The 16,613-nt window shown below is 46.3% G+C and overlaps 1 protein-coding gene across 1 annotated transcript in view; it reads left to right on the top strand.

Annotated features, from left to right (window-relative positions):
• The window catches only part of SLC22A23 (solute carrier family 22 member 23), a 173,032-nt gene that overhangs the window by 23,683 nt on the left and 132,736 nt on the right, over window positions 1-16,613 (top strand). The window contains exon 2 of the mRNA XM_045811557.2: window positions 14,617-14,720. Within this exon, the coding sequence (XP_045667513.1) occupies window positions 14,617-14,720 (104 nt within the window). The remainder of the gene's footprint in view (window positions 1-14,616; window positions 14,721-16,613) is intronic.

The raw sequence follows: 16,613 nt of genomic DNA, 5'->3' as shown, positions 1-16,613 counted from the left end.
AACTTTGCTTCTCCAGGGTCTACAGACTACTTTTTAAAGAAAGAGAGAGGGTCTGCAGTTTCCTACAGAGCGCGCAGGGGCAGCCAGACTGGGCTGATGATGGGCGGGAGAAGCAGGGCGAAGCAGGGCAGCCACCTTGCTTTTCAAGGAGGCTGGATTGTACACAGCTGATTGCCTTTGTTGTGCTTGACCTTTTGCATATCATTTCCTAGGAGTATTTAATGTTTGTCCATCTGTTACCAATTAGCCCTTATAATCTCTTGCAAAGACAGAGGAAAATAGTTATCATTTTTATTTTCTCTGAGCGAAAGTAGAAAAAAAATCCCTATGCTTACTTTCTCTTTTTCCTTCTAATTTTTTTAATTCAAATTCAATTAATTAACGTATAGTGTATTATTAGTTTCAGAGGTAGAGTTCCTTGATTCATCAGCTGCATACAACACCCAGCGCTCACCATCACGTGCCCTCCTTAACGCCCAGGCTTACTTTCAGTGTCCTTGGATTCACATGTCTAGTACCCCACGCCCCCTCATGTGGATTGCCAGGGCCGACAGGATTGTTTGACTCTGGCCTTAAAATCTCAGAATTGTCACGTGTTGTAATTTGCATTGTGATCAGACAGTAGGTCATGAAGGGCACACATAATATACATGGCAACATTTCTCATATTCTGCAATCCAAAAATATACCCTCTAAAGGGGAAGAAGTTTCCAAGGTCAAATAAATTTGGGAAGGGCCACACGCAGATACCCCCTCTTCAGAATTCATGATGCATGTTAACAGAGTCAAGGCTCTGAGAAATCCTGCAAATGAGACATCGGCTTCACTTTGTTTAACTGGGTGTCACCATACGTTATTTGATCATCAATTCCCTTTATGAAATGCACACCTGCTGGTGCCTTTACAGGCGTGCTCCCTCGAGAAGATGCTTCAGCTGCTGACTCAGGTGAATGTGTTTCAAAGGTGCAGCTCTACCTGGGAGCACGGTGCAGGGGCAGGGTTTCATTTATGGACCATTCGTTTATTCTCGTCTTTTGCTTCCTATTTGCCGTCGAGAAACAGGAAGAATGGGGAGTACCTAAGGAGGGGACTTCGTTGTCCCATGACTAGCTTGGTAAAAGCTGCTCTGTCGAATCAGCAGTTCGTGGAGAATATTCATTTGGATTGTCTGAATTGTACCTTTTCAGAGCACGCCTTAGGGCTGCAATGGAATTGGGGTGCCCCGGCTTAGCTAAGCAAGGCCAGGCTTGCGAAACTGAACACTGACTGCAGTTCGCGCTGCCGCAGAAAACCCCGGTTTTCAGAGGGTTGCTGGGAGCCGAACAGCCAGAAGGGGCTTCTCGTGACAAGTTCCTCGGTCCTGTCATTCTAGCCTGTTAGCGGCAGAAGGGTGGCCTCTCTGGAGCTAGCCATCCCAGGCCTGTCGCCAGCTTCAACCTTGTGGAATTCTGACCTTGCTGCAGCATGATGAGGGCTGAGCACATCCAGCAAAGCCACGTTGGAGGGCCACCGGGAGACCACCTGGGGACCACAGCTTGGTCACTTTGCAACTACTTTGGCTTGAAAGGGTCCCTGTTTCCCTTTGTCTTCTTGCTGAGGTTCAGACTGGCTAGCACATTCTCCAGTTCCCTCTCCCACACCTCTGGCCAGGCCCCTGCGGGCTCCTGCGATCTGTCCCCGGGCGAGTTGATGCCCGGTAGCGAGCAGTACCCTCCGGGAGAGGATTCTGGCTTGGATTTAAGGGTGCTTCAGAGGTTTGTTTGAGGCAGGGTCTCGGAGAACTGTCTGCCAGTGAGCGTGTGCCCAGGATGTCAGGCGCCCGCAGTGGAAAGTCAGGGGCCCTCTCCTGGCTGCCCCGCCTGAAGGAGGGCAGCCCCTCTTCTTCTCCCCATCCTCCGGGCTGTATCTGCACATTCATGCTCCCCCTGAGCCGGGCAGCTGAGGAGACAAACGGCACAGTCACATTTAGCTGTCATGTTGCCAGTTCGGCACAGTGTTTTTAGGAGATTAATAGTTCAAGGGAAAAAAATGTAAACACTGTTTTGGGTAGAATAGTGTCGTCTGCTACTTTTTCTCCCTTTGGTCAGAGAAATAGTCTGTCTAGTAAATGATTGTGGAGTCTGGGACCCGGTGTTGCGTTGCTGTTCCCTACGCTGCCGAGGAGGTCAAAGTGAAGGGCATTGCATCCTGAGGTCTGGCGGAGGACTTGGCAAGCGCACAGAACCCCTGTGCCGACCTGTGCCCATTCTCCTGGTGGTTCCCCCCCGCCCCCCCCCCCCGGCTGGGAATACACCCCCCCTCCCCCGGGGCGGCTTCTATCCTGGCCTCTCCCACTCCCTGTGCTGGTGCTGGCCAGACAGACAGGATGCACGACGGTACAAATACCCCTTCTTTTGGATCCCTTAGGGGTAAGCCTCCACGAATAAGGCAGACTCTAAATATCAAAAGCCTTTTTGAAAGTAGCTTTATTCCTCTCACATTCAGATGTTACTTACCAACAGACAGAAGCCCCCAAGGAGCTGCTGAAATGACAGACAAAATTAATGAGTGATAATCACCTTGTGCCAGTTACTACCCTAGACACGTTCTTTATATGATTTTGACTCCTAAGAAGGCGACATTATAGGTTTGCTGACTCCTATATCACAGATGTTGCAACTCAGGCTCCAAGAGGCGAAATAACTTCACCCAGGGTCACGCGAATGTCAGAGGGCAGAACCAGAATCTAAACTCAGGTGCCTCTGACTTGGAATCTGTGCTCTCAGCCATGAGGCCAGCTCTGGACAGTCCCATTCACAGTCCCATTCGGGCTCGAGCTCAGCCCCCCTGCTGGGTTATAAGTTTCAACCTTCCTCCAGGCCCTCGTTTATCCTCTGACGCTCTTCCTCAGCGATATGGTCAATTTACAGCTCAGCCCAAGTGCAATGGAGACAAAGGTCAGATTGGTAAAAATTCAAAAAGTTGTGCTTTGCTCTCCTGCGACCATTTGTTGGGTTCAGTAAGCTGGGACGGGGTGTGGGCCAGGTACAGCCCGAGGGCTCTGTGCCCTCTATTTTTGGTAGGTGGGTGTTGGCTGTCTTCATGGAAAAGGTGCTTGGTACAGTTCCGAGTTGTCCTGCCTTCCAGTCTGAAGTGGACAAAGCAAAAAACATCCTTGTTTGAAGAGACCTTTTCACCGAATCTTCGTGTCCTTTCGAGATGGTGAGAGCAGTGTCGAAACAGGAGAAAGGTTGGGGTAGCTTCTCAACTGCTGGAGTCATATGTTACAAAGAAGATGACTATTTGACAGGAGGCCCAAGATTTGGTCTCAATTAGGATGTTGACCTTGGCTTTTCCCAGCACTTTGGTGCTGACATTTTCTATGAAAACTAAAGATACCAGGATATTCTTATTTTTAACCACGGCCATTTATGAAGCACCTGCTATTCACAGGCTCTTTACAGGTTATTTTTGTTTAGTCACCGTAACGACGAAATAACACCAAAGCCTGCCCTACTTCCACTACCGTCCTGTTTTTCCTTGTACGGAAGTGTTGTAGCCCTAGCAAGACAAACGCTGTATAACCCGTGACAATGCAGTATAAACCGCGGATTGTTTCTATTTGTATGAACCAGAGCTGTTCCTTTGAGTTTATGGGGGGAAAGAATAGGAGTGTTCCTCAGACATGGATTTATAATCTCCTACTGAAGAACCATTTGACCTTCGACTAGTTGTTCCACCTCTCTTGGCCCTGGTTTCTTCGTCTGTAAAATGGGCACACTGATAATAATACCTGTGCTGCAGGATAATTTCGATACCTGAATGAGAGGCTTGTCAGGGCAGCTGGCAGAGTGCTAGACGATGGTAGGTAATTAACAAATGTTAGTTCCTTTCTTCTTAGAGCAATGCTGAATTTATATAATAGATTTGTTCTATGAAGAGAATTATTCATTGTTTTAAACAAATATCTCATATACCCAATATTCTATTGGCTTTTATAAGAAAACTAGAATGATCTTTCCCTGGTGGAAAATTGCTTATAGTGGAAAGGTAAGCGGAAACATTTAAAACTATATTGCCTGTATAGATTTTGTATAATGATTATGTATTAATTATTTAAATTAAATTATATTTGAAGAAATAATCCCAGGGAAAAAAAGGATCAGGAGTTGCATGGCACAGTGAACACAAGCAAACACAAAGAGCGTTTCGACTTCTGGGAGTGGGAGCTCCTGCATGAGGCTGTACCTTTGCACCTCCTCACTTCCAGACATTCGCTTGGGGACTAGGGTTACGGAGATGAGACACGGTCTCTGTCTTCCAGGGACTCACAGTCTGGTTCCGGGGTTTGCGAGCTGTAACTGTGAAGGGCCAAGTAATATTTTCAGCTTTGCGGGCCGTATGGTCTCTGTAGTAACTACTCAACTCGACATAAGCAGTGGTAGTGCCTAAGCAGCCAAAGACGATATGTAAATGAATGAGTGTGGCTGTGTTCCAATAAAACTTTATTTACAAAACTGGTGGGAAGGCCACATTGGGCCGGTAGGCTGTAGTTTGCTGACCCTGAGCCAGTGAAGCAAAACGTGGAAACAATAGGCAATTGCAATATCTCGTGAATCGTAGTCTGGGTGTTTATCATAGTAGAGTGTGCCCCGGGAGTACAGAGGAGGGGTACCTGGTCAGTGTAGGGCGAAGAGACTCCCTCCGTTGAGTTTATTAAACTTGATGAAGATATGGAAATGTGTTCATTTGAAGCTTTGTAATTCCGTACCCTTTTCCTCTTCACTTGTGTGTTTATTAAGGTAATATGGGCTCATTGAAAGGAGAAAAAGCGAGCAGTAGAGAAAGTCAGCATACTATGACCCACAGGTGATATACGATATTAAATAATTTGGGTTGAAATGAATCTGATCCTTTGAATAGGCATTGAGCCAGAAAAATTGGGGTGTGTACGGATATTGTGGGGCAGTTGCAGAAGAGCCATGCAGGCAAAGAGCATGAGGGTTTTTGGGAGCGGGCGGGTGCTTTGGCATGGCTGGGTCATGGCGAGGGTTGGCAAGCAGCTGGGGCGGGCATGTGAATGGGAGGTGATGGGCAAGTTGGGTCACAAAGGGAATTAACAAGCCTGGGTATTAAGTCAGATCATAGCCTGCCAGCCAGTGGAAAGGGATTGAGGCATTTGTCGGCAGCAAATGAAAGACGATTTTCCTTCTGCCTCTGAATTCTTCCATGATTCATCACCTGGGTCATCAAATTCTTCTCATTCCAAAGGTTCCTTGATCCTACTGTCAAAAGTTTTCCATGCTTGCTTGGCTCCTTCCAGAATTAGTGGAGCTGTTTTAAATGTGAATGTTATAGTCCAGTTTTGCTTATACATTTATCATACTAAAAGATATCCTCTAGTCACATATGAAGCAATTTTTTAATTTTTCAAGTTAAAAATCTTCTAGTTACTTAGTATATATTAGTATGCTAGAAGGACATTAATAATCCCCCCTATTTAATGCTTACAGCTGTGGGGGTTTTTATTTCGTTCTTTCGGGTTTTGCAATAGGGCTCTTTAATTTATACGGCTTACTCTTAATTTCCCTTTTTAGAGGTAGTTGGTGGGGCCATTAGTAAAATATGCATTGCAGAATTTGGAAAGACTCTTCAAGGTTTTGGTTGCTAAAAGGGCATTACTTATTTATAGTCTCTGCTGCCTTGTGGGATATGGTTTCCCCAGATGCCATAGAAGGCATTATACCAAATGAATAAGAACATTCAATAATGTAAACCTCCTCTTAGAATAATACGTATCTCTATTTCCTTTAAGAAAAAATCAAGGAAAAAATCAGTGTCTCCTATAGATAATGTTCTATCAGCTACTAAGGGTCTGTTCAGGTGGTTATTTTATGTTTCCTTTTAAAATCCTGTTCGACAGAGGTTTTCTATTTCTAGCCCTTTAAAAATGGTGAAACTCAGGAAGAACCGGGGAAGCCCCCAGTATCAACAGCTGAAGCATTGTAGCTTCCAGCTCTCTTCCAGGGAAAGTGACAGCAGAAGGGCAGCCCGAAGTCACAGTTGTCACTGGAAGAAACAAAGAAACAAGACCGAGATCACTGCGTGAGGGTTAGAACAAATCTAAAATTACTACATTAGTCAGAAATGGGACCATGTGAAGTTTAAGAAGTGTAGCCGACCTCAGTGCTGTGGTTTGGGATTGGGTTTCCTGCAACTGACGGGGAATGCAGGATTTCTAGGCAAAGTGAGTCTTCCATGTAGCCCGAACGGGCTTGCAACAGATTTTTGGTGCCACTACTTCCTTCAACAGGCCACGTTTGGTTTTTTTGGCACTAAGTTCAGATAAAAAGAAAGTTGAAGGGCAATTTGAGTAGCAATTAATGGAAAAACAGAGAAACAAAACTAAAAAAACCCCAAAAAACTCCCAGAGTACCTGGCAAGGGCGTGCATTCTGTCATTTAAGGAAGCTTGCAAGGATGCCAACTTTAATTGGCAGTTGTGTTGGCTACCGTTGACAGTGAATCTCCTAAAATTGGAGGATGAGCTTAGAGGCAAAAGCAGAGAGCAATTTGGGGTTTTCAAAACAAGCAGTACGTCTTGAATTTTGATGGAGTCTTTTAGGAAAAAAAAATCCACATACTGCTAGATAAAAACAAAAAACAAAACAAAACAAAACACTGAAACACACAAGGTAGCTAATGTGCTTCATCGGTCTAACCCACGTAGCGTGCTTCTCTTGTCCACCTGGGACTTACCTTGCAGGTGGACGTGTGTGTGTCCTTGTACATTTCTGTTGTTTCCAGTTAAAAAATGTGGAGATGGCCAATCCACGGTAGAGAAAACCGTGGTTCAGGAGAGGCAGCTGAAATGCCACTTTGGTGGTAGGGGGGGGGGGCGGGGCTGGGGAAGGTGGCAGAAGAATGCTGACCTGATATTTCTCTAAATTCCTACAACTCAGGAGGTTTAAGCTTCTGAAATTTTAAGTGGCATTATTCCCTTTGTAGTTCTGAGCAGAAATGTTTCCTTTTATCTCAACTGACTGTCCTCAAGTTTAGAACAGAGGACTTGCAGAGGGATCAGTGAAAGCATGTGGTTTCTAACAGAGCCAGCTCAAAGGGGGATCTCCACCACAGGAGATGAGACTTGGGGAAATTTTTCTTTTTCCCATTTCTAAGAAACGTTTTTTTGCTTTAGTCAATGAACATTAACATAAGTAAACTTAAGGCCCTGAAGATCTGGTTTCTTTCAAATCAGGTTCCAAACAAGCTCCCTCTAGGCTTAAGTTCTTAGATTGTGTTAAAATGCATATCCTTGAAAAGGTGGCAAGGTTTTTTGGGTGTTATTTTTAATTTTTAATGCACTGTGTGCATGTGTATTTACCTGTATTTTTTCTCTCATAAGTTTCATAGATTAATTGTAGAAAGTTTGAAAAAGTCAAGAAAAATAGGAAATCAGAAATAAAACTCAGTCTTGGGGAGCCTGGGTAGCTCAGTCGGTTAAGTGGCCGACTCTTGCTTTTGGCTCAGGTCATGACCTCAGGGTCCTGAGATCGAGTCCCCAGTCAGGCTCCATGCTCAGCGGACAGTCTGCTTGAGATTCTCTTTTTCCCTCTCCATCTGTCTCCCCCTAATCACTCTCTCCCTCTGTCAAATAAGTTAATTAAAAAAAAAAAAAGAAAGAAAAGAAAACACCTCTCTTTAAAAATAAGAATAAAACTCAGTTTTAATTCAACCCTCCAGAGATCATCACTTTCAATAGTTTGGAATACCTTCTAATCATTTCCCCTATATACGTAAATATCTCTTCTATTTACTGTTTGTTTGTTTTTTTATTCTGAGGTTTTCTCAAACCATTACATGATGAGCGTTTTTTTTAATCATTAGTCTCCAAAGGCAACTTTTGTTTTAATTGGAGTAGAGTTGACATACAGTGTGCTGTTAGTTTCAGGAGTACAACATAGTGATCAGGCGAGTCTGCGCGTTACTCAGTGCTCATCACCGTAAGAGCAGTTGCCATCTGTCATCATACACCATTATTACAATATTATTGGCTGTTTTCCTCGTTCCCATGACTTATTTACTTTCTTCCTGGAAGTTCGTACCTCTTAATCCCCGTCACTTATTTCACCATCCCCCACCCCGTCCCCTCTGGCCCCCACCAGTTTGTTCTCTGTATTTATGAGTCTGTTTCTGTGTGTGTTCATTCATCTCTTTTCTGTTTAGATTCCACATATAAGTGAAATTGTAGGGTATTTTTCTTTGTCTGACTTATTTCACGCGGTATGAGATCCTCCAGGCCCATCTATGTTGTCACAAATGGCAAGATCTCATTTTTTTTGTCGTTGAGTAATATTTCGTTGTGTATATCAAAAGCAAAACTTTTAATGGCTGTTTGGTATCACTGCGCAGAGAGTCAAGTTCCCACTTTTTATTCTTAGAAGTGCACAACCAGTGAACATCCTTGCACTGGGACCTCTGTGGGCGTCTCTGATGATTTCCTTGGGAGAAAGTTCCAAGAAAGGGAATTGCTGGGATGGCAGGTGTATGCGGTTTGAAGCAATGGGATGTGTATTGTTCTAGTGCCTTCCAGAGACACAGTGTCTAGTTTACACTCCTAGCACAGACCTGTACCTCTGTGTTTCTCCTGCATCTTTGGGAAATTAAAAAAAAAAAAATTGGCGGGGGGAGTATTGTGCTTGGATGTTCATTAGTAGAATTGAGTATTTCCCAAGTGTTCTTTAACCATTTGTTTCATATTTTGTTAACTGGATGCTTTACCCATTTCTGGTTGGAGTATTATTCTATATTGTTATGTAAATTTTCGTTAAGTATCCAGAATATTAACTCTTTGGATATTGTAGGGGAGTAAAAAACCCTTTTCCTTCTACCCTCCTAGGTTTTGCGGCTGGGGCCCTGGAAATTTCGACTGACAAAAGGTAGATTAACAGGAGAAAAACCGAGTTTATTAACATATGCAAGGCGCACACGCAGAAGAAACTCAGCGAGGAGGAACCGAAGGGGTGTTAGAATTTGGGCTTATCCAACATCACAAAGAACAGGAAATTTGTAGAGATGTGACAAGACAAAGGAGGACAGGTTTTGGCTTGGGAGGGGTGCAAATGTGGGAAAATGAATACGTGGGGAAACGAATGGAAGGAAGGGTGATTTTAGTAAGTTTTGTTTGCAGACCCATGTCTGTGCAGACTTTCCGTCTTCTTCACAGCCATAAAACTTCCCCAGGAGAGGGGATTTGTGGCAGTCCCCGTCTCAGAAGTTTCTACTTTTCAGTCCGATGTGAGAAGCTCTGAGAAGGCTTCTTTCTGTTCATGTAGGTTCTCATTTGCCTTCAGCTCAAAATAAGCCTTATGCCAAAGTGGCGTATTCGGGGTGGCATACTCTGATTCCCTACAATGTATTTAACAAATGTAGAGCTTCGTAAAATTGTTTATGGTCTTTTTAGTGCATGGAAGTTTTTTGGGGTTTTTGTTTTGTTTTTTTAGAGCGCGCGTGCTCCTGGGAGGGGGCAGAGGGCGGGAGAGAGAGAATCTTAATCTGATGTGGGGGCTCCATCTCATGGCCCTGAGATCATACCTGACCCCAAATCAAGAGTCAGACACTTAACTGACTGAGCCACCACCCAGGCACCCCTAATGCATGGAAGTTTCAAATAATGAGTGCAATAAATCATTTAAGCAATAATTTACATAACTTAAATAATAATTTAAATGAAGAGTAATTAAGTAGGAAGAGTTAAACTCTTACTAGATTATAAAATCTACCAGTTTTTTCCTTAGGTGTCTTTTTTTTCCCCCCTCAGTTTTTTTCTTTAGGGATTTCATCTCCACAGATTGGACCAGTAATCTGTTTTCTTCCAATATTATTATGTTCTTGTTTTACATTTACTTTATCATAGGATTTATTATTACTGAAAATAACATTGTTTTCCTTATGTCTCATTTGTTTTTCATCTTCTTTAGAAATTTCATCAGTTTCCTTGATGAGTATTTTTCTACTCGGCCAAGTCAAGCAGTTAGATCATTCCTTTGAAAATAATGTAAATTTTATTTCTTTTCTTTTAGCTTATCCTGAAAACATATAGGTAGAAAGATAGTCTGCCAGATTTTCCATAACCTCTGCCTTTTTTTTTTTTTTTTTTTTTGGAAACCTGTGCTGCTAAAATTGGGACCACTTTTTAGGGGCATCTGTCTCACTGTTTAGTCCTGGCTGTCAGGTGTCATGTGGTATCACCAAAGAATGTCGCTGGTCTCGGAACAATGGCAAAGACAGCAAGCCTAAGATTATGAAATGGGGCCATAACTTTAGCGCTTTTCTGGTTGTGTCACCCCTGCTGATGAAGTGTTAAAATGCTTAATTAGAGGATTGTTTTCGTTGTACTGTAGGGAATGGATTCGAGGGAGGCCAGAGTTAATGCATGGAGAGGCTTGGATTCGCTCAGGAAGAGAGGCTGGCAGGGCCTACATCCTGCTCTCACCCTGCAAGCTCCATCCCAAGGAAGTTGAATCAGGAACTAGGGTTCAACTTGCAGAGAACAGGAACCACTCTAGGTATTTAAGGAGCTAGGGATTGAATACGGGGAAACAGTATTCACTAAATTGCAGGAGCAGCTGTAGGCCGGGCCTCCAGAAGGAGTCCTAGAACAACTCCCTAGAGCTAGCGTGTTCGGGGAATCACGTCACAGTGAGGAGGCCAGGGAGTCAGGAGGTCACTGTCCAACCGCTGGCTCAGGATTACAGCTGAGCCACCCCCAGAGCAGTGTCAGAGCGGAACAGCCAAGGGAATGTCCCATGTATTCCCCACTGCACAGCCTTCCCAACTCACGTCATCCCAAAACGTAGATCTAGGTTACGTGCTGGAAGTTATCTTGGGGTGTGCAGCTGACTGTCAGAACCTAAATCACATTCGAAACCTTACCTGGAAGGGAGTCCGCAAATGGTTTGCTTTTAGCCTCCAGCTCCCACTGCAGGAACACGCACCGGGATGCTGAGGGCCCCCCTACCGCGTCCCCGTTAAGTCAGGTTGGAAGTCAGGTTGCCTGCAGCTGGAGTGCGGGGGCGGGTGCAGGATACGTTGGAAAGGGAGAATCCTCTGGATCTGGTGGTTGATTTGATGGTGTGCAAAGGGTGGAGAGGCAAGCGGAATGCCAGAGACAAAGCCCATTGTACATTTTAGATTTTTAAAAGTCTCTCAGTCCTTGCCTAGCGAAATGACCAATGGCTCTATCTTACCGAGAGTGGTGCGAACAAATTTCAAGAGTGAGGGTGATCTCCAAGCTTCCTCCTACTTCTGAAATTCTTTTGGAGATGCGACTGTGTCTGAACATATTTTGTCTTCCAGTTCATGTTTGTCAATACGAGAAGTCGTCCAGAAGTCAAAGTCAAACAAAGGGGGTGCCCCCAGCCCCACCCTCCCCGGCTTCTGGAATGTGCATCCAGGGTGGTGGTACAGACAGATCCCCAGGCACGAGGAACCTTATTTTGGGAAGCCTAGGGTTAGTTTGCTTGTTGACTCAGAGATGTTGTCTATTCTTGTGCTGAAGGGAGGCGGTGGAGGCCCCAGCTGGCTGCCCTGTCCTGGGCTCCCCGGCCCCCTCCCCCAGGCTGAGAACAGCAGTGCTTGCCGAGGCTTCAGGCCACCCTTCCTTTCCTCGCTGGCCGTCAGAGCAGTTCTGTCTCTCTCATCTGTTTGTGTTGTTTCCCCCGCACTCCAGCATTGCTAACTGGTAGAAGTTGTGCGTGGAGGTGACCACGGGATGTCTTATTAGGGAGCAGCTAGATTGAGTTGTGGCTGCCCAAGTTCGGGTATGGGTTTTGCTCACATGGCTGAGCTCGCAACAGTGTCGGCGTTTCCCCCCATCTCCCTGAATGCTTTTACTGAAATCTCTTGTCTCCTGGCCCTCTCATCTAAGCCTAATGTGCTCTTTTGCATCACTTAAAACCTCAAATAAACTCATCGGTGGGAAGTCTGGGTGGAGATGTGAGCGAGTGGTTCTCTCCCCCCAGCCAGCAGCTGGTGGCCTCCTCCTCGGCAGCAAGCCAGGGACCAGGTCCCTCTCTTGCCAAGAATGTGCCAGGTCGGGGCGCCCGGGTGGCTCAGTCATGAAGCGTCTGCCTTCGGCTCAGGTCATGATCCCAGGATCCTGGGATCGAGCCCCACATCGGGCTCCCTGCTCAGCGGAAAGCCTGCTTCTCCCTCTCCCTCTGCTTGTGTTCCCTCTCTCGCTGTGTCTCTCTCTCTGTCAAATAAATAAAATCTTTAAAACAAAAACAAAACAAAAGAATGTGCCCAGCTGAGGCTCAGGATTGGGATAGTAATGAGCCCAGGTGTTGGTGTTGTAAACTCCTCTTCAGATTAGCCAGCTGTCCAGAGATGCAGCTCTCACTCTTGGAACAGATTCCTTTGTGGGCAGGGTCCTGTGCTGGGCAGAGAGGAGAGAAATCGATCCAGAAACAGCTTCAGAATGTATACACCTAGCAGGGGACACAGAAAAGACACACGCAGTTAGTTGTGATGCTGTGACCCCCGTGAGAAGGTAGGACCTGTATTTCTGAAGCTGGGTTGCACCTTGAAAGGTGTTTTTTTTTATTAAAAATATATTTACTCCTAGAAACAATATGGAGATGAGTGTTGGTTCTCCAGACTTGCCTCCACAAGCCCACCAACGATCTGGGTTTTACAGTCCTGCGTTCACAGTGCTGAGTAACAGACGGGACTGTTGCGTATGTTTCATGCAGCGTGTGGCTGCATCCTGCTCGTGGTGAGTGGGTTGAACCCCAGCCCAGGACCGCAAAACTCATTCATCATCTTCAGAATGACAGGGACACGGCAGGACAGGGCTGGCCCCTGGTTCTCAGACTGGAGTGGGCATCAGAATCACCTGGAAGGCTTGCAGACAGCACTCCGGGAGTTCTCACTCAGCGGGCCTGGGGCGGGGGGGGGGGGGGGCAAGCACATGTATTTCTAGCATGTTCCCGGGTGAGGCCGCTGGAGCGTGTTTTGAGGACCACGGGAGTAGACACAGAAGAAGATTCACTCTGAAGAACTCCTGTGTCTGAATGCTTAATGATGGGATTCTGTGCAAACCAGCAGTGCCCCGCTCCCCAAACCCATGAATAAATCTTGATGAGAACCGCACCCAAACCATCCACAGCTGACAAGGCCCCGTGCCATCTGTGCCTCCCTTTCTTCCTGAGCCTGGCCTTGGATATCACTCTGGAAGCAGATGGGTAGAGGAGTAAGTTACTCTCCCCAGGTCTCTGGAACCTGGAAAGTCAAACATGCCTTGGGGACATCAGTGAGCAAATGCGTGTCCCAGGGAGTCCTGGGAACTGTGGCAGGCGGCTGTTCTCGGGCTTTGTCCAGTCCACGTGCATCCCTCTGCAGGGACAGGTGCAGAAGTGTGGCTTTTCCCAAAGCCTGTTGAAGTCAAGACCCACAGCTAAGGGCTCCCCAGGGTCGGGGGGCTCCATCAGGCTGACCAGAAGTTTGGAAACGGAGGGCAGGACCAGAGCTAACAATGCCCTATAAGGATCCCCTGCATTATACTCTGGGTCTCAAGATGGACAGACAAGGGGCAGGGGGACGTATTGAGTAAGACAAAGCTGAGATCCTGTTCTGATGTTTCCAGCTCCCCTGCCTCGTTGTGCATATCTCCATCTCCTCTGAAGTTCTTTCGCCGCTTCTTTCTACCAGAAGGAGGGCATCCGATGGGGTGATATGGGGCGGGGGGGGGGGGGGCTGCAGTCTTCACAGCGTCACCAGCAGAGACCCTGCCGGTTTGCTTCCGAAGCCTGGATGTAAGCTGTTTGTAGCCTTGGTCCCCGTGTCCTCATATGTCTGCCACTTGGACACACATCGCTTCCAGGGAACAAATGTGGGTTTGTCTCCTGCTTCTGCAAAAGGACAACAAACACTTGGAGACTTGTTTTATTTTTTTATTAAACAATAAAACTGAATTGTGAAAAGAGTCTAAATGTCGTATTCACGAATCGATAGGCTCTCCCTCCGGGTGCAGCAGACAGTGTGAGAATGGAATAAGGGGAAGCATGAGGGACATTTACAAGAGAGGGAAAAAAGAATGCTTCGTCAGTTGATATTTCAACATTAAGTATTAATCCTGTTTTTAAGACTACTTACAAAGTAGGGGGGAGGTCTTGGGGATGGAAACACAAAAGTTGCTTTTAATCACCTCGTGTCATGATCCCCTGTGCCAGAAGTTGGCAGGGTCTTCCCTTCTCCAGACGGTGACAGTTCTGTGGGCGAGAAGGGGTGCTGGCCGTGAGGACTGCCAGGCCTCCTTGGCTGCTTCCTCTCCCTCAGGTTATGGTCCCTGTGGTAGCTGGTGTAGAAGAACCCATGCCCCCCACATTTCCTGGGGTGCCCCTTGCAGTCTTTTGTAATCTGTCCTGGACTAAAATGTTACACTGCCTCTTGTGGGCAAATTCTATTTCCCGTTGGATTTTCAAACCCATGGAAGGGAGGTCTTCATGGTACGTGTGACCTGGTGCTACAGATGGGGTCCCGATCCTTACTGTGGTGATTGTATTGCCCTTGTGATTAACTACACCTGGCTGTGTATATGTTTTCTCTGATTTATTTTCTATTTGCCCCTCTCTAGTGGGATCTTGTGTGTGATAATGCCTGGAAGGTCCATATCGCTAAGTTCTCCTTACTGGTTGGATTAATCTTTGGCTACCTAATAACTGGATGCATTGCTGACTGGTGAGTACCCATGTGCCTGCTGCACGAACCTTTGGAAGCCACTGCAAGCCTTTGCTGGCTAAAGAAGAGTGGTCAGTGTTAGCTTACTGGTACCGAGGCCTTTCTCAGCCTGGTGTTGGGCTGGCACGGAGGGCCGAAGCCATCACCTGGAGAATTCAGAACTAAAAGGATTGGCCAGTGCATATAACCGACCCTTTTGAAGGGAGAATTTAAATTCATTGCAATTTTCCAGCTGCTAGAATCTAGGAACACCTGCATGCCACCCACAGCCCCATCAGCTCCTGATGTTCACTGTGTTTAGTTGGGAAGAGCTTGAGCACATAGGTTCAAGGCTCTGTGGGCTGGCTCTGAGGACGTAGATATATAAGATGCCTCAAAAAATGGGGAGAGGAGGAGCTAGAGACTACCTGCGAGAACAGAATGAGTAGAGCCGTGCCAACGGGCATCTCAAAACACCACAGAGAGAGGCACAGTCCTGCAGTTGGCTTGGCCAGGAGGCACCTCCGTAGGGCCCATGGGGAGCTGGACCTTGGAAAGTGGGTGGCATTTGGATGACGGATGGGCACTGCAGGCAGAGGGAGGGTGGTGGCCGGAGGTGAGAATGAATGTGCTTTCCTTGGGTGGGCAAGGAGTTCTGAGTGCCTGGAGCAAAGCGTGTGGTTCGTGATAAAGTGATCAGGTGAGGAGGATGGAGGGGGTAGCGAAGAAAATTCTGGTAACAGTAATGATGACGATGATGGCAACAGTATTGGCAGCTACCCTTACTGATGGATTACTGTTGCCAGGCACCGTGCTGAACATTTCCCCACATTAAAATATCCCATCCTCACAGCACCCCTGGTAAGTCGGTACTATTTATTATCTGTTTACAGTGGAAAAACAGAAGCACAGTAGTCTGAGTAAAATCCCCAGGTTCACTCAGCTGCTAAGTTGGAGAGCCCAGATTTGAATCGAAGCCCGGTGGCTTCAGAGCCCACCTCTTCCTGAGTGTGCGACAGCCCCCTGTGTTCACGAGGGTCGCAGCGAGCGCACATCTGAGCAGGGAGGCAAGGGCCCAGCATTGACGGGGTTTTCCAGTAACAGGGCTGCTCAAGGAGAAGGATATGGGGTAGCCGTCCCCCCTCCCTCACCTTGACATTCTTTTATCTTTAAAGGCACTTTTTATGAATAAGGACGTCTTGAACCCAATGACGTCATAAGGGTCAAGAGTGATATGGAGCAAACTCCTTACATCTGTGGCTTTGCCCTGCATTGCCCCCTGTTCCCTGGTTAGCTGACAAAGCTGGTTGAGGCACTCCAGTAAGAGCCTGGAGGGGGGCTGTGGGGCCCAGAGGGGTTCTGAAACAACTCTCAAGTTCTGGAAATTTCTTTCCCAAAAGCAAGCATCTATTTGGGAGTTGCTTTGCATTCACAAGTAAGTGATTTCCTGTGTGTTCAGAATTTGCTTAATCATCATTTGTGAATGCTTCTGAAGGACACGTTTCCTGGGAGCAGTGAAGAGAAGCTGTCAGTGACCTCTGAAAACCTATACTAGGGCCCCCGGAGGGGTTTTTTTGGCAAGGGGTCAGGGGTTGAAGTGGGGAAGTGTAGGGTTTTTTTAAACCAAATCCTTGAGCGTATAGGTTTTCAGAGAAAACCATACTAGTCTAAAACATACTCTAATCCCAATATTTTAACCACGAGGACTTTTGTTTCCCAGTATTCTGCATTGAAATAGGTTAGGAAGATATACAAATATAATCCATGTCAGTTCTTTCTAAAAAATGCAGACTTGGCCGAAGTTTGAGCGTCCTTATTCTGCAATACCCTCCGGAAAGATAATAAGGACTTCTATGAATGAATCAGTCTATGATGGCTTAAGCTGCTTAGAAGTTGTTTTTTTGTGTGTGATTT

Source organism: Ursus americanus, chromosome 32 (assembly GCF_024610735.1).
Source record: "Ursus americanus isolate L20-20 chromosome 32, mUrsAme1.1.p, whole genome shotgun sequence".
Lineage (NCBI taxonomy): Eukaryota > Metazoa > Chordata > Mammalia > Carnivora > Ursidae > Ursus > Ursus americanus.
The sequence above is the reverse complement of the archived record's forward strand: the minus strand, read 5'-3'. Positions and strand labels throughout refer to the sequence as shown.